The sequence below is a fragment of the Hemitrygon akajei genome, chromosome 16 (genome assembly GCF_048418815.1).
Source record: "Hemitrygon akajei chromosome 16, sHemAka1.3, whole genome shotgun sequence".
Taxonomy (NCBI): domain Eukaryota; kingdom Metazoa; phylum Chordata; class Chondrichthyes; order Myliobatiformes; family Dasyatidae; genus Hemitrygon; species Hemitrygon akajei.
In genome coordinates, this window is record NC_133139.1 from 26,049,357 (window position 1) to 26,073,777 (window position 24,421).

The 24,421-nt window shown below is 43.9% G+C and overlaps 1 protein-coding gene across 1 annotated transcript in view; it reads right to left on the minus strand.

The window, feature by feature from the left end:
- Positions 1-10,389: 10,389 nt before the first annotated feature.
- Positions 10,390-24,421, minus strand: part of sin3b (SIN3 transcription regulator family member B) — a 48,042-nt gene continuing 34,010 nt past the window's right edge. Inside the window, 9 exon segments of the mRNA XM_073068469.1 lie at positions 10,390-11,980; positions 12,691-12,895; positions 13,111-13,208; positions 14,009-14,101; positions 20,128-20,301; positions 21,619-21,788; positions 22,380-22,974; positions 23,527-23,710; positions 24,074-24,312. Coding sequence (XP_072924570.1) covers positions 11,750-11,980; positions 12,691-12,895; positions 13,111-13,208; positions 14,009-14,101; positions 20,128-20,301; positions 21,619-21,788; positions 22,380-22,974; positions 23,527-23,710; positions 24,074-24,312 — 1,989 coding nt within the window. The 3' untranslated portion in view covers positions 10,390-11,749.

Consider the following 24,421-nt stretch of genomic DNA (forward strand, 5'->3'; position numbering starts at 1 on the left):
AAGGCAATTGGAGGCCTTAAGCTTCTCACCTTTCACCCTTAACCCATGACCTCTGGTTGTAGTCCCACCCAACCTCAGTGGAAAAAGCCTGCATGCATCAGTTCTCCTCTCAGCCTTCCATGTTCTAACCTATTCAATCTTTCTTCACAATTCAGATCTTCCAGACCTGGCAACATCCTTGTAAATTTTCTCTGCACTCTTTCAACCCTGTTTACATCTTTCCTGTAGGTAGGTGACCAGAACTGCACACAATACTCCAAAGTAGGCATCATCAACATCTTATACAACTTCAGCAGACTCCTCAGTGCCCTAGTGCTAGACCTACCCTGGTTGGTCCTCGTTCTTGTCTGCATTAAACTCCATCTGCCATTTTTCAGCTGATGCAGATCCCTCAGCAAGCCATGATAGCCTTCCTCACTGTCAGCTACACCCCCAGTCTTTGTGTCATCTGCAAATTTGGTGATCCAGTTAAATACATTATCATAGATATAGATGACAAACAACAACGGACCCAGCACCAATCCCTGTGGCGCACCACTAGTCACAAGCCTCCAGTCAAAGAGGCAACCCTCTACGACCACTTATGGCTTCTCCCACAAAGCCAATGTCAAACCCAATTTACTACCTCATCCTGAATGCCAAGCAACTGGACCTTCTTGACCTCACGCGAGGCCTTGTCAAATGACTTACTAAAGTTCATGCAGACAACATCCACTTTCCTTGTAACTTTCTCAAAAAACTCTATTGGATTGGCTAGACATGACCTACCACAAACGAAGCTGTGCTGACTGTCCTTAATTGGTCAATGTCTATCCAAATACTTGCATATCTAGTCCCTTAGAATACCTTCCAATAATTTTAACCATAACTGACATCAGACTCACTGGTCTATAATTTCCTGGTTTATGTTTAGAGCCTTTTTAAAACAGTGGAACAACATTTGCTATTAGCCAATTTGCTGGTACCTCTCCTGTTGCTAAGGATTTTTTTTAAATAGCTCTGCTAGGGCCCTGGCAATTTCTGCACTTACACCCCAGAGAGTCTGAAGATTTACCCATCCTGATTTGCCTCAGGGTAGCAAACACCTCCCGCTCTGTAATCTGTACAGAGTCTTGCATGTTTACATTCTGAAAGATTTTGGTCCTGCATATTGATTGTGGGGCTGAGGGGTAAATGGATCAGCGATGATGAAATGGCGGAGCTGATTCGATGGGTCATATGGCCTAGTTGTGTTCCTATATCTTATAGAAACATAGAAAACCTACAGCACTATACAGGCCCTTCCGCCCACAAAGCTGTGCCGAACATGTTCTTACCTTAGAACTACCTAGGCTTACCCATACCCTTCTTTTTTTCTAAACTCCATGTATCCATCCAGGACCCTATCGTTTCTGCCTCCACCACCGTCCCCCGCAGCTCATTCCAGGCACTCACCACTCTCTGTGTAAAAAACTTACCCCTGACATCTCCTCTGTACCCACTTCCAAGCACCTTAAAACTATGCTCTCCCATGCTGGCCATTTCAGCCCTGGGAAAAAGCCTCTGACTATCCACATGATCAATGCTTCTCATTATCTTTTACACCTTCATCAGGTGACCTCTCATCCTCTGTCGCTCCAAGGAGAAAAGGCTGAGTTCACTCAAGCTATTCTCATAAGGCATGCTCCCCAATCCAGGCAACATCCTTGTAAATCTCCTCTGCACTCTTTCTATGGTTTCCACGTCCTTCCTGTAGTGAGGTGACCAGAATTGAGCACAGTACTCCAAGTGGGGTCTGACCAGGATCCTATATAGCTGCAACATTACCTCTCGGCTCTTAAACTCAATCCCAAGAGTGATGAAGAACAATGCACCATATGTCTTCTTAACCACAGAGCCATAATGCATAACAGCTTTGAGTGACCTATGGACTCGACTCTCAAAATCCCTCTGATCCTCCACACTGACAAAAGTCTTGCCATTAATGTTATATTCTGCCATCATATTTGACCTACCAAATGAACCACCTCACACTTATCTGTGTTGAATGCCATCTGCCACTTCTCAGCCCAGTTTTACATCCTTTCAATGTCCCGTTGTAACCTCTGACAGCCCTCCACACTATCCACAACACCCCCAACTTTTGTGTCATCAGCAAATTTACTAACCCATCCCTCCACTTCCTCATCCAGGTCATTTATAAAAATCACGAAGAATAGGGGTCCCAGAACAGATCCCTGAGGAACACCATTACTGGCCTCCATGCAGAATATGACCCATCTAAGACCACTCTTTGCCTTCTGTGGGCAAGCCAATTTTGGATCCACAAAGCAATGTCCCTTTGGATTCCGTGCCTCCTTACTTTCTCAATAAGCCTTGCATGGGGTACCTTATCAAATGCCTTGCTGAAATTCATATACACTACATCTACTTCTCTTCCTTCAACAATGTATTTAGTCACATCCTCAAAAAATTCAATCAGGCTCGTAAGGCACGACCTGCCTTTGACAAAGCTATGTTGACTATTCCTAATCATATTATACCTCTCCGAATGTTCATAAATCCTGCCTCTCAGGATCTGCTCCATCAACTTAGCAATCACTGAAGTAAGACTCACTGGTCTATAATTTCCTGGGCTATCTCTACTCCCCTTCTTGAATAAGGGAACAACATCCACAACCCTCCAATCCTCCAGAACCTCTCCCGTCCTCATTGATGATGCAAAGATCTTCGCAGGAGGCTCAGCAATCTCCTCCCTTGCTTCCCACAGTAGCCTGGGGTACATCCTGTCTGGTCCCGGCGACTTATCCAACTTGATGCTTTCAAAAAGCTCCAGCACAGCCTCATTCTTAATATCTACATGCTCAAACTTTTCAGTCTGCTGCCAGTCATCCCTACAATCACCCAGATCCACTTCCACAGTGAATACTGAAGCAAAGTATTCATTAAGTACCTCTGCCATTTCCTCCGGTTCCTTACACACTTTTCCACTATCACACTTGATTGGTCCTATTCTCTCACATCTTATCCTTTTGCTCTTCACATACTTGTAGAATGCCTTGGGATTTTCCTTAATCCTGTCCACCAAGGCCTTCTCATGGCCCCTTCTGGCTCTCCTAATTTCATTCTTAAGCTCCTTCCTGCTAGCCTTATAATCTTCCAGATCTCTATGATTACCTAGTTTTTTAAATCTTTCATAAGCTCTTCACTTCTTCTTGACTAGACTTACAACAGCCTTTGTAAACCACAGTTCCCGTTCCCTACCATCCTTTCCCTGTCTCACTGGAACATATCTACACAGAACCCCATGCATATATACCCTGAACATTTGCCACATTTCTTCCATACGTTACTCTGAGAACATCGGTTTCCAATTTATGCTTCCAAGTTCCTGTCTGATAGCCTCATATTTCACTAACTTGTCTGTTCCTATCCCTCTCCAATGCTATGGTAAAGGAGATAGAATTATGATCAGTATCTCCAAAATGCTCTCCCACTGAGAGATCTGACACCTGACCAGGTTCATTTGTAGCCTCTCCTCTTGTAGGCTTATCTGAACACACATAATGAACTCCACCCCATCTAAACCCCTCACTCTAGGGAGATGTCAATCAGTGTTTGGGAAATTAAAATCCCCCAACACAACAACCCTGTTATTATTATACCTTTCCAGAATCTGTCACCCTATCTGCTCCTCGATGTCCCTGTTACTATTGGGTGGTCTATAAAAAACACCAAGTAGTGTTATTGACTCTTGCCTATTCCTAACTTCCACCCACAGAGACTCCGTAGACAGCCCCTCCATGACTTCCTCCTTTTCTGCAGCCATGACATCTAAAGCCTGGCACTTGAAGTTGACATTCCTGCCCCTGCACCATCCAAGTCTCTGTAATGGCCACAACATCATAGCTCGAAGTGCTGATCCACGCTTTAAGCTCATCTGCTTAATTCATAATACTCCTCACATTAAAATAGACACACCTCAAACCATTGATCTGAGCGCATCCTTTCTCTATCACCTACCTATCCTCCCTTTCACACCGTCTCCAAGCTTTCTCTATTTGTGAGCCAACCTCCCTTTCCTCTGTCACTTCAGTTTGGTTCTCACCCCCCCCCCCCAGCAATTCTAGTTAAACTCTCCCCAATAGCCTTTGCAAACCTCCCCACCAGGATATTGGTCCCCCTCAGATTCAAGTGCAACCTGTCCTTTTTGTACAGGTCACACCTACCCCAGAAGAGGTCTCAATGATCTTATGGTCTTATATTGAAGTTGACTTTTCTCCAAGCTCGCTGTACTCTGGTGAGTAGCACGGTACCACCTTTGTTTCTGTAGCTTGGGATATTAAGAGAGATGAACAGAAAAATTCTACTTACGTTTGCTTGAATTTCCCCAGAACTAAATGCTTGCAAGTTAAAAATATTTGCATCAACAAATGCATAAATCAAGGTTCAGGGTTCTCAGAAGAGTGTCCTATTTGACCCAAAAAGTTTTGAAGGACAAATCTGAAATCTGTTTTTAGGGGAAAATACTCTTCTGGATGAAAATCCTGCTGCTTGTTTGAATTGGGAAAAATGACAAATATACTTTTATGATGTTCTATTATTGAAATGGGAGAAAATTCTTCACTAATTCATACTCCTTTAATTTTCATACACTTGAGCATTGATTACACAGATCTCTTACTGAGGTGCGTCTGTTGTTCGTGTAGCAGCAGTGGTTGTATTGGAGCAAACAGGAAGTTTGTGACATGTCTAACAGTCCTGATGAAGGATCTCGGCCTAAACTGTTGACTTTATATTAATTTCCATAGGCCCTGCCTGACTGCTGAGTTTCCCCATTTTGTATGTGTTGGTGTGCTCAGAGCAATGTTCCTCGGGCTTGTACTGAACTTTGCTGTAACCGTACAATAGGCCAAGTCAGATAGGTCACAGTGAAAATAGGATGAGAAGTTAAAGTGGCAGGTAACAAGATTATTCTTCAAAGTGATCAACCATTCTGTGCTTGGTCTCTCCAATATGGGAGATCATACTGTTCACATGCTGCGTTTCAGAAGCTAAAGTCACACCACCATCATTGGAGCTACTAAACAAATGACCTCCATTCCCAGACGTCAATATTCGTTCCCACGTGCAATTCTCTCCTCATGTCCATCCACCAGAATGAGAGATCTTTCCACCGGCAGGCATTATACAAAGCTGTGAATGGACCTTGGCAAGATCCTGAAATATACACTGGCCATCCTGGAGCAGTGGCAAATGAAACGTGCATCTCACATGTCACAGGCAATTTCACAGAACCCTGCTTCAGCATGTTGGTCTTGACTTGCTGACCTGGGTGAAGGACGCCCTGTAGTTCCTATCTTTAATCTCCTCAGTTTCCCATATGAGCAGAAGCCAAGTGATATTAAATCTGATTCTGAGAAACTGATAGGAAAGTGCATTTGAGGTTACAGTCCAATCAACTGAGATCATATTGAACGGTTGAGTAGCAAGCACCACGTTCCCTCTTCTAATTCATGCGTTTGTATACACTTGTCCGAGGATCGTCACCTTGTAATGGTGGAGAGGTTTCTGAGATCCTGACAGCGACGCCATCTGCACCTTAGTAGGGTCACCCATGGCGGTAAGATCGATGGGGAAGTTCCAGACAAACAGCGATCCAAACAAAACCTCAGCAGCGGAGCTGCGAAAGATGATGACATATTCACAACAGCAGTGAAATCAGAGGAAGGCTGCAGCAGTCCAGTTGTCTTGGATGCCACGCCGGAGGACCCTGACCCCGATCTATCAAGGACTGTATGGTGGCTGCCAGTGTATCAGCCTCTCCACGTTAAATAAAGTTACGCACAAGTGTTTATTAATTCCCCCATTAAGAGGTTAACTCCTTAAGATCATAATTGACTCGAGTATCGCAGTATTATTACTATACATTGAGAGGACAAGGGCAAAGATTCTAATCGTGAATAGGTATATCTCCAAATTTGAAAGCTGGATCTTCGAGTATGGCAAAAGAAGCACAGCCAGATTTTTAAAGGCAACACGAGTGAATCTGCAGATGCTGGAAATAAATAAAAACACAAAATGCTGGTTTGGGAGGGGCTTGTTTAAATTTAGGGACCACATTCCAGTTGAGGAAGGCGAAAGTTCATTCTGGGAAGTGGCGCAAAGAAACAATTGGGTTTATTCCTGAAGACGCAGATCAAAGGGATTGGGGGGGGGGGGACTAACTGGTGGTGCTCGGGGATAAGAGATAACCTGTCGGGAATGCTGAGCTATTAGAAGCGGGTGAATCAGTGGGATGAGCTACGTGATGCAAGACACCCGAGTGCACGTTGTGGCTTGTGGCTCCGTCTGATTGGTAAGAGGCTCAGAGGCTGGGTTTTACGTGTGACCAATCACGTGCAAGATCTGATGTTACTGACAAATGAATAGCAAACTGTCAGCACATAATTAAGCCCGAAATTCAGCATTCGTTCACCCGATCCTACACATCTTTCAGATGAGTGAATATCAGAGGAAATCGGAAATTTGAGGCTGAGTGGAATCCAGGCATGAGACCGGAATGGAAACAAACACTGGGGAGAAACAGTGCTGATATGGGGTTTTGGGGGAGAGAAATATTGGTTGGTTGGATCAGTCAGCTGACTCGCGCCGTTTGCCTGCCTAAGAGTTAAAATACTTGAAATAGCCGAATCAGAAACGGATTTAACATTACCGGCATATTTCGTGGAATTTCTTCATTGGGTTTGTGTCTTCCTGTGCTAGTTTATAAGAAAAACAAACCTTCACGTTTTAGAAACCAATATAAACTGAAAATATTGGAAATACTCAGCAAGACAGGCAGTGTCTGTGGAAAGCGAAACGGACTTGACGTTTCCGATTGAAGATGCGCCGTCAGTACTGTTTCCAATATTTTCAGTTTTTACATTTTACCTGCTCCATCTGTCCTTGGCGACTTAGCGCTTTCCGTTCTGTTCTCTCAGCTTGCACCGTCAGACACCCGTGATTCCTTGCCATGTCCTGCACACCGAAGCCACGTTTACCCTGATGCAAGTGTTTAATGAAGCCGCTTCTAAAGACGAGGACAACAAATGCTCGAACTTCTTTGAGCTTCGTAATCTGATCGAAACCCAGCTCCCATTTTTAGTAACCGTACGTTTTGAGGTCACCGACCTCGCGGTTGGATTGAGAGTTTCCTTAGAGAGGCGAAAATTAAGAGAACTACAAACAAAAGAAACCGGGTTGATAAGCGATTGGCCCGAACTAGTTCAGTACCGCTCAGGCTCAGAGGTATTCGGCCCATCGAGACCGAGGACTTCTGATATAATGGGAAGAATCAGTCTTTGGCCGGTACCTCTGTAATGATGACACGTTACTAACGCAATTATTTTATCTCCTCCACAGGACAAGTTGTGCGATTTTTGTCAACATTTCCTCGAAGTCCTGAACAGTCAAGGCAGGGACGTCAATTTTACGGAACTCGTGCAACTGTTAGCGATTATAATGTTAAATTGCCCCTGCAAACCCCACAGTCAAACCATGGTTCAACTCGCATTAGCAACTCAATGAAATGTGTTCTTGGAGATAGTCTTGTGTTGCTTTATTCAATTTGTATCGAGCAGGTTATTCCTATCTTAACCTTGAAATCGGTTATTTCGCTTTTAAATGTGGAGTTAAAGATGTGTCTGCAATCCGGGATTAACAAATAGTATTTTGTTTAAAGAAAAACACAAGCCTAAAATGGAAAAAAAAAACCCACGAGGTATACAATTGGCACTTACTTGTGTGACATCTGATCAAGATCTCATGAACTCAGCTGTAGGGCGCCAATGAGATAGATGAATCAATTTGACAGACAGTGAAATCCATGCTGGCTACACCCCCTGTTGCTCAGTGCAAATAAAGGGCCTCGACCCGAACGTCCACTGTCCCTATGCATCCACAGTTGCTGCCTGACCCGCTGACTTCCTTCAGCATTTTGCTTGTTTCAAATATATGCAGGGTGTGAAGCTCCTAAGGAACGAGACATTCTGACCCTAACCCACCACTGATAAATGAACAACGGAATTCCTGCGATCACCTCACCCACTTAAGCGTGTTGTCCATTATGTTTCCCTCCCTCTCCTTGCTGACTGGCATCTCCTTCCTACCAATAAACTGTCACGATCTGCAGGCAATTATTTTTCATTTTTATTACATTTTGTATGAAGGTACAATGCTGTTTGCCGAGAGGGATGAAAACTGTAGGGAACTGCTGATGTTAACCCTTCCTCAAACCCTGCGCAGCCCAGGGATTTAAAAACCAAGCGAGCAAATTATTCAGAACAGAAAATGAGAAGGAATTTTACTTTTAGAAGTTACAGTTAAAAGCGACCCAGGATTCAAGTCCTTCCCATTCAAGAGGTTATCAGAAGCCCCAGGGCATCACTACCAAACTCTGCTCCATTACCTCCAAGGCAGAATCAGGATTTAAGCCTCTCCCTCTCCGAAGTGGGAGAGAGGAGGGACCTCCGGATCCTCAACCCAGGAGGAGGAGATGGAGACTTGTATATCAGTAACACAAGAGGGATCCGGAGCCTTGGTCCCCTGTCACTAAAGAACTGTATGTCAACTGCGAGGGCTGCAGGGAGACGAGTAAAGTTTTAGGCTGATTGGGGGGGGGGGGGGGGCGAGAGAGGGTGGGAGGAGTAAGGGGGAGGGGGTGAGCGAGGGGGAGGAGGCCGAGCGAGACAGGGCGAGAGAGACGAATGTTTGACTTCACAAACAAGCATCACACTACAAAAACAGAGAGCATGGCATTGACATATCTGAAGACAATTCAAGAGATTTCAATTATCACACAATGTAAAATCACATTATATAGTTTCACACGGCAAGAACAAAATGAAAATTATCACCGTGAGCAGTCAACATCAGGCGAGCCTATTCAATTAATGGCCGTCACCAAAGGAATGGTCTCCGTGGCAATACTTATAACGAGCGGCCCCACAGTACAGGCTGTTCGCTCACAGACTATAATACTACTCCAATCAATTGCCTCTGCCTGCACACCATCTTACTGGTGTCCCCTGGTGATGTAGTTGGCGTGGGGGTATGGGTGGAGGTGACTGGGAATCAGATAACGATTTCAAGCACCCCGATACCATTTCTCCGCCACTGAAGTAAATTAGCATCCATAATGGACACTGGTCGTGGGAGAAGGCAGGAGGTTGATGGGAAAGCACAACAGTTCACTTTGTCTCGCATTCCCTAATTGCACACACAGTTCATTGTAGAATATCTTGACTTTTTTTTTCCTTTTAAAACATTTGATAAATATAAGTTGTTAACAAATGCAGCTAATGTGAATGCATGTTTTGCAGCTGATGGCAGCAGCCCTGTTCCTGTCCAGTTTACCGTACGATCAAACCCGATGAGTGCCCCCTTCCCCAACCCTTGACTGGGATCCCCAGTGCTGCTACACCCCACTTCTGGGGGAGGGACAAAGTGCAACAGTGGCATCAGAGTTTATATGAAAATGATTCTGCCTCTGACTGTTTACAGCTTTCAGCCAAAAGCAATCCATGGAAATTCTGGTCTAGCCTGGCAAATAAATGTAGAAAAGTGCAGTTCTCCCACTTGGTCACTTAGTCCTGCAGATACAGAAATTACAGATGTGGCCAGTGCATTCAGATGAAGCCACCTATGAGTAACACAAAATGCTGGAAGTTGTGATGAAATACCATTAGCATTGAGTTTATTCCTTTCTCCACAAATGCTGCCTGACTTGCCCAGTATTATCAGCAGTTTCTGTGCTCATTTTCCAGCAGATGCTGTATTTTCAGTTTGGACTGTAAGCAGTCACCTGTCTGAGGTCTATCCCTCCCCTCGTCCTTCTCCCCCATACCAAGTCCTAGTGGTACATAGAGTCAGTTTCCAACTACTGTCGATGTTAAGTCAGCAGGTCTGTGTTACAGAGGCAGCAAAGTGTGGGCCGCCACACCTCATCACCACAGGAAGTGTCAGCTGCTTCAGGATCAGCTGTGGTGAACCGCATAGATAAGCAATGAATGGCGATAGATACCCAGACCCACTACATGCCAGCTTCCTCCCTTGTGTCCCATCTCATACTTACGTACTTCCGGTTTCAGAGGATATCGGTGAATATTCCATCACTGGAGACATTACACTCGACAGAATCACACATCTTGCAATTTCTGAATTTGAACCCCAACCAGCACAGTTACCTCAGTGTGGAAGCCACCTAGGCACCCAAGAATGTTTTGCAATGGCCTCTCCTTTGGCCACACTCCATTAACCAACCTGCTACACCTTCACCATGCCGCAGGTAATCAGGATGGCTGCTTGATTTAAGAATACTCCCAGAACAGTTTTAAGCCTCCCTCTAAAGATACTCTTATTCACAAAACATTTAAAAAAAACATTCTCGATACTTGAAATCTTTCAACAATACACTAATTTAAACAGATATTTCTGTAAAGAAGCAAGCCTTAAATTTGAAAACTTTACATTAATAGTCAAAAAAATCCCCTGAATTTCAGGCAGTTAATATATTAACACATGTGTGTTTGTTTTTGTATCTCCAGCCCATGATTCCTCAATCTCACCCCACTTGCTGAGAAAGCATTCTTCAGTATGACTTGATATACAGCAGCTTCAAAGGAAGTTAAAGGACTCAACCCATGAGAGGGTTCAAAACAAATTCTCAAGTAGCTCAGAGGAAAACAGGGGGGTATGCTGTCAGCCATAATATGAATGAGTGGCAGTTCAAGCTCAAAACCCAGATGGCATTCAATTTAACAAGGACAGCTTAAATTGCTTTCATTTAACCTTCATTTGGCCTAGGGTTTGCACAAGAACAAACGATGTGCACTAACATTGCTTCATTGCAACTGAAGCATTTCGGTTCAGGGCTGAACAAAGCTGCAAAGAACTGCTTTCACAGACTGCAGCAAATACACCCACCAGCTCTGGATTTGGAGTCAGCACCTGATACCAACCTTTAATACTGGGTCCCCTGCTGGGCATTGTAAAATCAAAGGGTCTCAGCAACTTGTAAATCCTTCAATTTGTTCAGATCTGGACAAGGTTGCCTCTAACAACGAAAAGTTGGCTTGGCAGAGTGTAGCATGCTCCAGAGTTGGCAGATGTCTCACTGGTGAAGGCATAAGCAGCTGGTCTATCAGATGTCTATTTAATGAGGTGAAGTCAGTACATGGATGAAGAAGCCACAGCCTTGCAGTCTTGGTACATTTCTGTAAGGTTGTCCCAGATATTTACCACTGTAGGTGAAGAAATGACAGCCTCTGCTTTTTTTTTGCAAGGTAAGGGGAGAAGAATGGGGTGGGAGAGAGGTGCAGCAGCTGGAGACCACCATAATCATCTTTTACTTGTCCTGCTATCTGGTGGTTAGGTTGTATCACAGGGTCACAGGGTACACATCAGCAAGCATTTGGGTACAACCAAAAATATGTCATGCAACATCACAATGTGAAATCTGGTTGGGAAGATGAAAATATGACAAAATAGGGGAAAGGGAAGGGAGAATGAGTCCAAGGATCACAAGCAGATTCATGTCAAGTGCATTTCCTCATTGATAACACTAGCTGTGTTCTGTAGACTGGTGCTGCAGCGACCATTCACTTACATGGGAGTCAGACAGCCATTACAATCATCTCACCAGCCGAGAGCACGGTGTATCCCCACGGTCACGCAGTGCACTTGCAACTGCAGTGTGTGCGTGTGTCAGAACGTTGAGTGCAAAAGCATGTCATGGTGAGGGAGGGCACTGACTGTACTGTACACGGTATTTATTGATGGGAATGTCATGGATGGTGTCGGTTTCACAGACAGTCTTGCACAGGATTAGGTCCTCAACATCCTCGCCCATCAGCCAATCCTGCACCAGTTCGGCCGTCTCGTCTGTCACGTGGTCCTGCAGCCAGCGGTTGTGCCACAACTGAAATTGCTGGTGCTGATACCTGGCAACCTGGCACTGCGACTGCAGTGGGCAAGGTGGGGAGAGGGACAAGGGTGGAGGGAGGGCGGGAGAGAGATAGGTTGTTATGGGAAGAGTGCAAAGACAGTGAAAAATGGTGGAGGGTACAAAAGAGGGAGAAAAAAAATAAGTCAATGTTGTACTAAAAACTTAAGCTTGTTAGTATATTGAAATCGTTGATGAACTTTCCTTACAAATAGTCCTTCCCCCAAGTCCAAATCTCATACCAGGCAATGGAACTATGGATCAGATAAGCAGACACCTCACAAGGGCATCAGTATTGAAAATGTACCACACTCCATTTTACAGATATTCTCACAGCAAGCACACTTTGGGCGGGTAGAAGAAAGATTAGAAGAACTGAAGGTTCCTCTAACCTGTCCCATTGAAGGTGCTTCACTACTTCCTCGCAGAGGAATTTCTACTGTACTTCATTTTCTCTGCCCCATCTCATTCCCATTACAGGGAGTTTTGTTTTTGCTGTACTCAAACAGATCAGTTAGCTTGGTCCCTTCATTTGTGATGCTGCTTTGAAACAGAACTGTTTTTTAATATAAAGGGCTGAACGGTCTTCTGTGCCACAGAAGTTCTATTATTTTATGAAATGGTTTGAGTGGAGGCAACAGGTTGGTAGTGTTTACAAGGGCAATCACTGCTATGTATTATACAATTAATACAAGTGCGGAAATGACCTGCGTAAGAGCAGAAATTACCTCACGAGCTCGATGCAGAGCCCCACATCGATACATGAAGTCTTCAGAGTTCATAACGTACACCAACTTGTGAGTGTTGAGTTTAAACTTGCAGTCAATGCTGTTGGAGTTTTCAACACCCAGGCTGCGCTGCCGGCTGTTCCTGCTTTCATTCCTCATTGATAGAAACTGCTTTTGCTGCCATTTACGAAATTTTCGAAGGTTTCTGCCGACACACAAGTTTTAATATGCACAGAATGCTAAATTTTTCCTTTCTGACCAACTTTCCAACGTTCTCATTCAGTGTCAAAGAGACTAAATAAACAATAGTGTTAGAACAATTAACCCAATTAACAAAGGGGTAGCATCGGGTAACATCAAGGCACAGAAAATCCAGCGGAACAATGGTTAAATGGTCCTAACAGACCTGTGTTAACTCACCTGGGTAAAAACACTGGCTTATAAAAGAATCCATCAGTCTGCTCGAACTGTAGGGCTGCCTCTGGACCAGCATACTGTTCAACATAACTTGTTAAATTCTGTCAATGCAAAAGCATCGGATTAATATGAATACGAGCAGTAGATAGAGAGGACAATGTTAGAATGCTAGTAACATTGCTGTAATGCAAATTAAAACAGATCCAAGACAAAGGAGGCAGAGCTGCACAGTTAGCAGAGCCACATCAATCCTGATCTCCAGTGCTCTCCAGGTGGAGTCTGCACGTTCTGTGTGACCACAGGGTTTTCCCCAGATGCTCCAGTAGCCTCCGAGGTGCCACAGCAGCCACTGTAAATAAGGTAGGTAAGGAGTAAGGGTTGGAAGAGTGGGGTGAGTGCTAGGGGATATTCCACTAGCCCTTCAGCCTTCTTTCCATGCTGTAAGAATGAATGGCAGTGATGAACTAAATGGCGCTGAGTCTAATATGGTTAAGAAATTCCAACTGGGAGAAGAAAGCACACTTGAGATCTTTGGGCCCTGTAACCCTAAGCCATAAAATGGGACTGCATTGCTCCCACCTTTTTATCTATTTATTGGGATACAGTGCAAAATAGGGCCTACCGGCTCTTTGAGCCACGCCACCCTAGAGATCCCCAGTTTAATGCTAGACTAATCACGGGACAGTTTACAATGGCCACCAGCCAGTATGTCTTTGGATGTGGAAGGAAACCGGAGCACCCAGAGGAAACCCACACAATCACGGGGAGAATGTATAAATTCCTTACAGGAACCCGGGTCGCCTGTACTGTAAAGTGGTGTGCAAACCACTCTGCCATCATACTGTCCCACCTTACATCAGGAATGCACCAACTACACACTCCAAGCAGAAAGCTCTTTCACCTGCAGCTCCAGGGGATCGTCCGATGGTGCTTCCTCCGTATCCAATAGCTCAATTGTCATGGAAACGCGTCCCTTACTCTGGATAAACATAATCTGTAATTTAAAAAAAGGGCACCAATTCACTCAGTGTAGAGGCCCACTGTGATTTACAACTTCCCTAAAGCAGTCTGTGCCCTTCTACGACCTATCCCTAACCTCACAGCACTGCCTGTGTGAAATGACACACTGATGCATAATCAAGTTTAATATCACTGGCATATGCTGTGAAATTTGTTGTTTTGCAGCAGCAGTACATTGTAATACATAATAAAAGCAACGCGCGCACACACACACACACATTACATATACACACACACAGTTGCAAGAAAAAATTTGTGAACCCTTTACATTTACCTGGTTTTCTGATTTAATTACTCATAAAATGTGGTCTGATCTTCATCTAGGTCACAATAATAGACAAGCACAATCTGCCTAAACTAATAACACACAAACAATTGTACTTCTCGTCAAGTACACCATATAACCAATCACAGTCAAGGTTCAAAAAAGTGTGCAAGCCTCGGGTAATGTCTTCTACAAAAGCTATTTAGAGTCAGGTGTTCCAATCAATGAGAAGGGATTGGAGATGTGGGTTATAGAGGTACTCTGCTCTATAAAAAACACACACAAAGTCAGGTTACTGACAAAACCTGCTCTTCTCAAAACAGATCTGTTTATACGCACCATGCCTCAATTAGAACAACTTTCAGAGGACCTTAGAAGAAGAATTGTGGAGAGACATGAAACTGGAAAAGGCTACAAAAGCATTTCTAAAGACCTGAGTTTTCATCAGCACACAGTAAGAGAGATTGTTTACAAATGCAGGGAATTGAGTACTGTTGCTAGTCTCCCCAGGATGGACATCCTGCAAAGAGCACACTAAGAGCACAACGTGCAATGCTGAATGAGGTGAAAAAGAACCCAAGGGTAACAGCTAAAGACCTGCAGAAATCTCTAGAACTGGCTGAAGTCTCTGTTCATGTCTCTACTATAAGAAAAACACTGAACAAGAATGGTGTTCACAGAAGGACACCGCTGCTCTCCAAGAATTAAAAAAAACATTGCTGCACGTCTCAAGTTTGCAAAAAAAACTGCCTGGATGTCCAACAACACTTCTGGGACATCGGTCTGTGGACAGATGAGACAAAAGTGAACCTTTTGGCAGAAATTCACACTACTATGTTTGGAGGAAAAAGGACACTGCACACCAGCACCAAAACCTCATCCCAACTGTGAAGCATGGTGGAAGGAGCATCATGGTTTGGGGCTGCTTTGCTGCCTCAGGGCCTGGACAGCTTGCAATTGTTGAGGGAACAATTAATTCAGAATTGTATCAAAATGTTTTACAGGAGAACGTCAGGGTAGCATTCTGTCACCTGAAGCTTAATAGATGATGCAACAAGACAATGATCCAAAATACAACAGTAAATCAACAACAGAATGGTTTATAAAAGAAGAAAATGTGTTTTGGAATGGCCAAGTCAGAGTCCAGACCTTAACCCAAATGAGATGCTGTGGCATAACCTGAAGTATTCCAGAAATATTAATGAAATCAAACAGTTTTGCATGGAGGAATGGTCTAAAATTCCTCCTCCTTGTTGTGCAAGTCTGATCAGCAGCTACAGGAAATGTTTGGTGGAGATTATTGCTGCTAATTGCTGTTATTAAAACAAGGGTTGACATACTTTTTCCAGCCTGAACTGTGGTTGATTGAACAATGTATTCAAGACATGGAAAGTACAATCCTTTGTGTTATTAGTTTAGGCAGATTGTGTTTGTCGATTATTGTGACTTGGATAAAGATCAGACCACATTTTATGAATAATTCATGCAGAAAGCCAGGTAATTGCAAAGGGTTTCTTACAACTTTATAAATTAAAGAAGTCGTGCAAAAAGAAGGGAAAATACTGAGGTAGATTTCATGGGTTTACTGTCCATTCAGAAATGGCAGAGGGGAATAAGCTGCTCCTGAAATGTTGAGTGTCTTCAGGCTTCATGGGTGATGGGGGGGGGGGGGTCCCTTAAATGATGGATGCCACCTTTTTGAGGCATCACCTTTTGAAAGTGCCCTGGAGGTCTCTCAGTGGAAGAGCATTTTGGAGTTAGTGATCACAATTCTATCTCCTTTACCATAGCATTGGAGAGGGATAGGAACAGACAAGTTAGGAAAGCATTTAATTGGAGTAAGGGGAAATATGAGGCTATCAGGCAAGAACTTAGAAGTATACATTGGGAACAGATGTTCTCAGGGAAATGTACGGCAGAAATGTGGCAAATGTTCAGGGGATATTTACGTGACATTCTGTACAGGTACGTTCCAAATGAAACAGGGAAAGGATGGTAGGGTACAGGAACCGTGGTGTACAAAGGCTGTTGAAAACCTAGTCAAGAAGAAACGCTTACAAAAGATTCGGAAAACTTGGTAATGATAGAGATCTAGAAAATTATAAGGCTAGTGAGAAGGAGCTTAAAACTGTAAAGGCGATGGTAAAACCTTCAGCTTGCACCTCTTGAGGTAGTCCATTGTGGATTTTGAGGTGTGATTAGGATCATTATCCTGTTGTAGAAACCACCCTCTTTTCAGCTTTGGCTTTTTTTTTTACAGATGGTGAGGTGTTTGCTTTCAGAATTTGCTGGTATTTAATTCATTCTCCCCTCTACTAGTGAAATGTTCCCTGTGCCACTGGCTGCAACACAAGCCAAAAGCATGATCGATCCATCCCCATGATTAGCAGTTGGAGAGGAGTTCTTTTCATGAAATTCTGCACCCTTTTTTCTCCAAACATACTTTGCTCACTGTGGTCAAAAAGTTCTACTTTAACTTCATCAGTCCACAGGACTTGTTTCCAAAATGCATCAGGCTTATTTAGATGTTTCTTTGAAACTTTTGAATAGAACTTTGAATAGAGAGGTTCCAGAGGATTGGAGGGTTGCGGATATTGTTTCCTTATTCGAAAAAGGGAGTAGAGATAGCCCTGGAAATTATAGGCCAGTGAGTCTTACTTCAGTGGTTGGTAAGTTGATGGAGAAGATCCTGAGAGGCAGGATTTATGAACATTTGGAGAGGTATAATATGATAAGGAATAATCAGCATGGCTTTGTCAAAGGCCTTATGAGTCTGAATGAATTTTTTGAGGATGTGACTAAACACATTGATAAAGGTAGAGCCGTAGATGTAGTGTATATGGATTTAAGCAAAGCATTTGATAGGGTACCCCATGCAAGGCTTATTAAGGAAGTAAGGAGGCATGGGATATAAGGGGACCTTGCTTTGTGGATCCAGAATTGGCTTGCCCACAGAAGGTAAAGAGTGGTTGTAGATGGGTCATACTCTGCATTCAATTTGGTGACAGTGACCAAATGACCTGGATGAGGAAGTGGAGGGATGGGTTAGTAAATTTGTTGAAGGCACAAAGGTTGGGGGCGTTGTGGATAATGTGGAGGGCTGTCAGAGGTTACAGCTAGACATCAATAGGATGCAAAACTGGGCTGAGAAGTGGCAGATGGAGTTCAACACAGATAAGAGTGAGGTGGTTCATTTTAATGGTAAGACTCTTGGCAGTGTGCAGGATCAGAGGGATCTTGGGGCCTGAGTCCATAGGACACTCAAAGCTGTTGTGCAGTTTGACTTTCTGGTTAAGAAGGCATATGGTCCATTGGTCTTCATCAACCGTGGGATTGAGTTTAAAAGCCAAGAGGTAATGTTACAGCTTTATAGGACCCTGGTCAGACCCCTCTTGGAGTATTGTGCTTAATTCTGGTTGCCTCACTCAGGAAAGATGTGGAAACTATAGAAAGGGTGCAGAGGAGATTTACAAGGATGTTGCCTGAATTGGGGAGCATGCCCTTTGAGAAAGGGTTGAATGAACTTGGCCTTTTCTCCTTGGAATGACGGAGGATGAGAGGTGACCTGATAAGGGATACACGATGATAAGAGGCATTGATCGTATTGATAGTCAGGGGCTTTTTCCCAGGGCTAAAATGGCTAACACAAGAGGGCACAGTTTTAAGGTGCTTGGAAGTAGGTATAGAGGAGATGTCAGGAGCAAGTTGTTGTTGTTGTTTTTTTTTTTTACACAAAGGGTGGTGAGTGCATGGAATGGGCTGCCAGCGACGGTGGTGGAGGCGGATATGATAGAGTATTTTAAGAGACCCCTGGATAGGTACATGGAGCTTAGAAAAACAGAGGACTATGGGGTAACCCTAGGTAATTTCTAAAGTAAGTACATATTCGGCACGGTGTCGTGGGCTGAAGGACGTGTATTGTGCTGTAGGTTTTCTATGTTTCTATGATTCTGGCAAGGCTAGTGCCCATGATGGAGCTGGCTGAGTTTACAACTTTCTGCAGCTTCTTCCAATCCTGTGCAGTGGCCCCTCCATACCAGATGATGATACAAGCACTGATAATGCTCTTCACGGTACATCTGCAGAAATTTGCAAGTCTGCAAAAACTGGCCACTATTTCAGTTAGCAATAGAACCATTCCCTCTGTAAGTACAGTCTGGTAATCCTGGAACCTCATGGGAACAGAGAGGGATTGGTGGTAGATTTTTTTTTTAAATTTTCGTGCAAGGGATGTGGGCCTTGTAAGTTGATTCAGCATTTGATTGGCCATCTCTGAATGCCCTCAAGGAAGGTGGTGGCAAACTGCCTTTTTGAACTGTTGCAGTGTTTGAGTTGTGAGCACATCAAAGCTGTTCGGATGTGTGTTCCAGGATTTTGACCTAGTGGTGATGAAAGAAGGACAATATATTTTCCCCAGGTCAGGATGGTAAGCGGCAACTTTTTCAGGTTGTTCCCGTGCCTTTGCCCTCCTTGCACTTCTAGCTGATAGAGGTCATGAATTTGGAAGGTGCTATCTGAGGCATCTTGGTGAGATGCTGGAGGTCATCCAGTAGATGGCAGAAACTGTAGCTAGCTTCAGTCATGGTGAGGGAATAGCTGTAAATATGGTGTCTTTCAAGCAGACCATTGTGTCCTTAGAGCTCAAACTTCTTGAGAGCAATCATCCAGTCAAGTGGAGAGTATCAAATCACACTCCTGGCTTGGGCTTTGTGGATGGTAGATAACCACTGAGTTTGGCATAGGATTTCTAGCCTCCAGAACAATGGCCCTTACATCCGATTTTCAAGTTGGCTCTGAGGCTTTCATTATAAGTTTTAACATGGCAAGCTCTTATACTACACACTTTCCAGCCTGTCACTAGAAGAGAAAGCCAGAGTAGAATCATAGAATCACCAAAAATTTATGATGCCCACTGACCAAAGGAGTTTCCAACATTAACTCTTTAAATAGACATCCAAGTAGGTTTCTCCCTCCATAATCCTTTCAGGCAGAGATAACCTACTGGGTGAAAGCAAATTTCCTCATTTCCCCTTAATCATTCTACCAATTATTCTACTTAGGGCAATAAGTGCTTCCTACTTACACCATTGATCACAAGCCATTGGAGCAGAATTAGGCCACTTGGTTGAGTCAGCTCTGCCATTAGATCATGGCCAATTTATTTTTTCTCTCAACCTCATTCTACTGCCTTCCTCCTGTAACCTTTGACAGTTTTACTAATCAGAACCCATCAACCTCCGCTTTAAATATACCCAACGACTTGACTACCACAGCTGTCTGTGGTGATGAATTAACTGGATTCACCATCTTCTGGTTAAAGAAGTTCTTCCTCATCTCGTATTCTAAAGTGACATTGTTGTATTCTGAGTGTGTGTCCTCTGGTCCTTGACTCTCCCAGTATTAGAAACATCTTCTCCACGTCCAAGCTGTCTGTGCCTTTCAATATTCGGTAGATTTCAATGAAATCCCCCCACATTCTTCGAAGCTCCAGTGAGTACTGGCCCAGAGCCAGCAAACGCACCTCACATGTCAACCCTCATTCCCGCAATTATTCTTGTGAACCTCCTGTGGATGCCAACACATCCACGTAAGGGACTCAAATTGATTAATTTAAATCTCATTCAATTTTAACTTCTTGCTCTTTATGTCCTTATAAAACATCTTTGGAGTTTCCTTGATTTCACTTGACAGAACCCTGCTCAGTCAACCTCAGTAATGGAGCACTCACTCCTTACCTTAAAACAGTTTTCATCTGGCATCACCCGCTCAGCCCTCAGCTGGTAAGCTGCTTCCAGACTGGCTCGGACACACTGGGAGGGCAAACTCCCGCCAGCGGCTCCTCGCTTCCTCTCACTCAGATACACCTCTGTTGCCTGCAGACACACATCATCACTGACCAGATGTTGCAGCTGTGGGGAGAGAGAGAGACTGTGAGATACCCAGTGCTCTGGGCAGACTTGACCTCAGCAAGATATTCAGCACACTAGGATAGCCTAGCACTCAGTCAAATACTTGGCACATTAGGAAAGGTTCAAGCACTCCATGAGGTTAGCTGTCAGCTGGGGCAGTAAAGTGCATCATCTGTATTGGTACTACAGTAATGACAGTAGGATCTCGAAACCATAAAAATCATCATGACAAAAAGCAGAAAGCAATACGACTGCTAGTATATAGCAAACCTTCCCTTACGTTCTACTTGTGTAAATCACCATATAAAGTTTATTTATGAACGTACAGCATGGAGTAGGCCCTTCTGGCCCTTTGAGCTGTGCCGCTCAGAAATCCCCAAGTTAATCCTATCCTAATCACAGAACAATTTACAATGACCACTTAACCTACCAACTTGTACATCTTTGGACTGTGGGAGGAAACCGGAGCACCTGAAGAAAACCCATGCAGTCACGGGGAGAACATACAAACTCCTTACAGGCGGCTGCAGGAATTGAACCCGGGTCGCCTGTACCATAAAGCATTGTGCTAACCAGTACCGTGTCACCTGTGACCTGTCATTTGCTGTATATGTCCCGTCCATATTTGACTTTCAATGTGGCGCGTGGCCCAGTGGACTAGCAATCTGAAGGTCGTGAGCTCGAGCCCCAGCCGAGGCAGCGTGTTGTCTCCTTGACCACTTAACCACACATTGCTCCAGTCCACCCGCTGAAAATGGGTACCGGAAAAATGTTGGGGGTTAACCTCGCGATAGACTGGCGTCCTATCGGCGGGGAGTCTCGTACTCTCAGTTGCTTCATGCCACAGAAAACGGCATAAGCACCAGCCTGATGAGCCTATAAGGCTCAGGACAGACTTTAACTTCAACTAATATTTGACTTTCAGGAATGCATAACCTGCAGTGTTACAGCATTAAATTAATTATTAATTTCAACATTTAAGCAGCCTTTCAAACGAGGACAGAGTAAGAGGCAGTGGTAATTTAGTCAGCACTGCTTCCTGAAGATCTACATTCCCAGGCCTCCTGTGACATCTCATTACTACTATTTACAACTGCTCTGAAAGCCTGAGGCATCCTTGAATCTGAAACACACAAAGTGAGTACACAAGCCATGCAAGTTGAGAAAATGAAATTAAAATGTAGCTAGGGGTTTTCTCTTGTGCATACCAAGGCCTGCCATCTTACTGGCCCAATAGGAGGGAGCAGAAGCCAAACAATAACCCACCACTCCAACAAACTACTGGTCTAACTCTCCACAAGAGACAGTGCCACTCACCTGCCGTACGATATTCTGAATCAGCTTATCAACAGTGAAGCCAATGTACGCATGGATTGTAAACATTTCACGCAGTGTGTCCTCGTATTGTGTAGGTTCAATGTTTCCATCCAGTAGATTCCTCACCATATCCAGAAAGGCTGGGTAATACTCTTCCAACTCAATCTCACCTAAAGATACAAACATTGAGCACTCACAACACAACCTTTCAATGCAATGTATATATATTGGCCTAAGCAGATATAACTCCAGTCAGGATTCTGTAAGCATTAGCTCAATATTCTGTTCAGAGTGAAAGGGGGAAGCTGGAGAGGCAAAATGTGTGACCACTGGCCTATTAACATGTTTTTTTATGTGAGACATTCAACTGAAAACTCCCAAATTAATACATCCCATTCTTGCAAAATATGCATTAAGTATTTATCCACAGTCACACAGCAGCCCTCCAATTGTCAGACTAAACCTGTTTGCCTCCCAATCGCCCTATATGCACAGTGCAGAATCTCTTTCACAGAGATGGAAATAAAAGGAGAGTCTGAATTTTGATGTTAAGTTATCAAATATTAGCCAGAACAAGGCAAAGATGGATTAGCTGGGGATAAAGGTAGGATTATGGGACATGAGAGACAGAGCCATAATACTGATGTGTTTAGGTTTAGTGTTCCAAAGATGGAGGAAGGAATGTGGGCAACTGAATAAAGAACTCCTATCAGCACTGCAGGGTCAAAGGAGAAACCAAACCTTGAGGAACTAAATCATACTTTGCTGTTTCAGTCGTAGCTCCACGGCAGGATCACTTGCTTTCTCTTTCCTTCCCTCATGCAATTGTTTCTCCTTCTCCTTCTCCATCTGATACTCCAAAAGCTGTTTCTCCGCTTGCCTGTATATACGCAGTAGCCGGTAGCACAGGATTTGATGGAGCCGCAGGAAAAAGTACCAGTTGTTGTTCACGAAGAAGAGGTTGTAGACATCGTCCAAGCTCTTTTGATATTCGGCTACCTGGTCGCGTAGGTCCACCCGCTCCTCAGCCAGGCTGCTCTCCGGAGAAGCCACTCCTTTCTGCCCCGTATCCGCATTATTGCGCTGACTGTGCCGTTGATCACTTTCCATCTCTTCATCCGTTGAATCCTCTGACTCACTTAGTTCCCCACGCGGAGAAAAGAACAAGTCTGGCACAAAATGATAGATGATGCGTTTGATGTGATCCTTGTCCTCCTTCTGAATGGTGGGCTGTCGTTTCACATGGTAAATGATGAGGGACGCAGCATCCTCCATGATTTGCTTATCCTCATACACGAACATCAGGTGGGGCCCTGTGACGCCTGGGCAACCTTCTTCAGAGTTCTGCTCTTGTCGCTACATCACAAGAGAAGAGAAAGGGTTAATTCTCAGACAAAAACAGTGACTGATAATCTGAAAATTCAGTTTATCACTTAGAAATGACCAAATTCCAGATAACAGATTGGGATTGTGTGACCAGAACCTGTTTTAGAGTCGATGATTGAATTGAACCAGATTAGGTGCCCAAATCAGACCTGAACCTTACTGACTTTAATCTGGTCTAGATGATGTTTAAACAAGATATTAATGGGCAAATTTGACTCCATCCTAAATTTTTATTGCAAATGAACTTTGTTGCCACTTTGTTCCCTGGTCAGAACAGCTTGAGGTAAGAATGCAGCACAAAACTTTAAAAAAACCAAACACTTAGCAAGCATTTTGTTTTATTAGTGCCAGGTCTCATTAGGGATTGCTTCTGGGATTCTGTCCTAACAAAGAGGTTCACCACCAGTACATTAATTGGAAACATTTTAAAGAAAAGCTTTTATATGCCTCCACTGGCACTGTTTACAAGGGTTGGTCTTGGAGCAGATAAGTAGAACTTTTGTTTGGGTGACATTATATTACCTCATCGTAAACACTTTCAATCTCATTCAGCAGACTCTTAGAGCGCAGTGCCTTAGTGTCATTCTGTTTGAAGTTGACTCCCTGATGATCCAGTGATTTCAAGTACGATTTCTCATACTGCTCCCGCCAGATCTTGTTAAAGCCTTGCTGTGCCTCCCGCCATTCTTCTTCCTTGGCTTTCAACCTGTAACAGTATAAACTTAATAGAACTTTCAAATCTGTAATACACCCTCAGACCTTCATTTGCAGGCTTAAGTTTGTGGTACAAGACTGGGCAAGGACAGGGTGTTTTTGAAGGTGTGGAACAGCCAAAGAATCTGCACCCAAAAGATATACAGACCACAAGCACCAACATGGAAGATGAACGTCTCTAAATGTATATTCCTGATCTCCTTTCTGCCCCCCCCCCACCACTCTGTACACCAAACTTTGCTTAAATCACTTCCTCATGAATTTCCCTCCCCAACAAACCAATTCCTGCCAAGTTACCTTTAGCATACCCAATGGCTTGGAACAAAGGTAGCAGATCCCATTTATTAAATCTTACCGTTTCAGCACCACAGGTACAGCTGTTGCTGGATTTTTCTTAAGTCCATCAATTATTTCTGGTGCTTTATCACCATAGATACGATAGATGGCTCTGCGATGGATAACCTCCGATGTTCCTCCCAGACAATTATCCAGGTGGTATTTCTCCTGATCTTCTGGGGACATCCGGGTTAGTTTCTTCTGCACACTCTCAAGCACACGGATTGTGGCAAGGTTGGTTTCCAGGACAACATCAAGCTATTTGTCAAGAAAAATCCAAAGCAAATATTATAACTTCAGTATCCTTGGCAACCCATCCTCTTCAAACCCAATTCTACACTAATATTGAAAACAGCTTTCTCTCAAA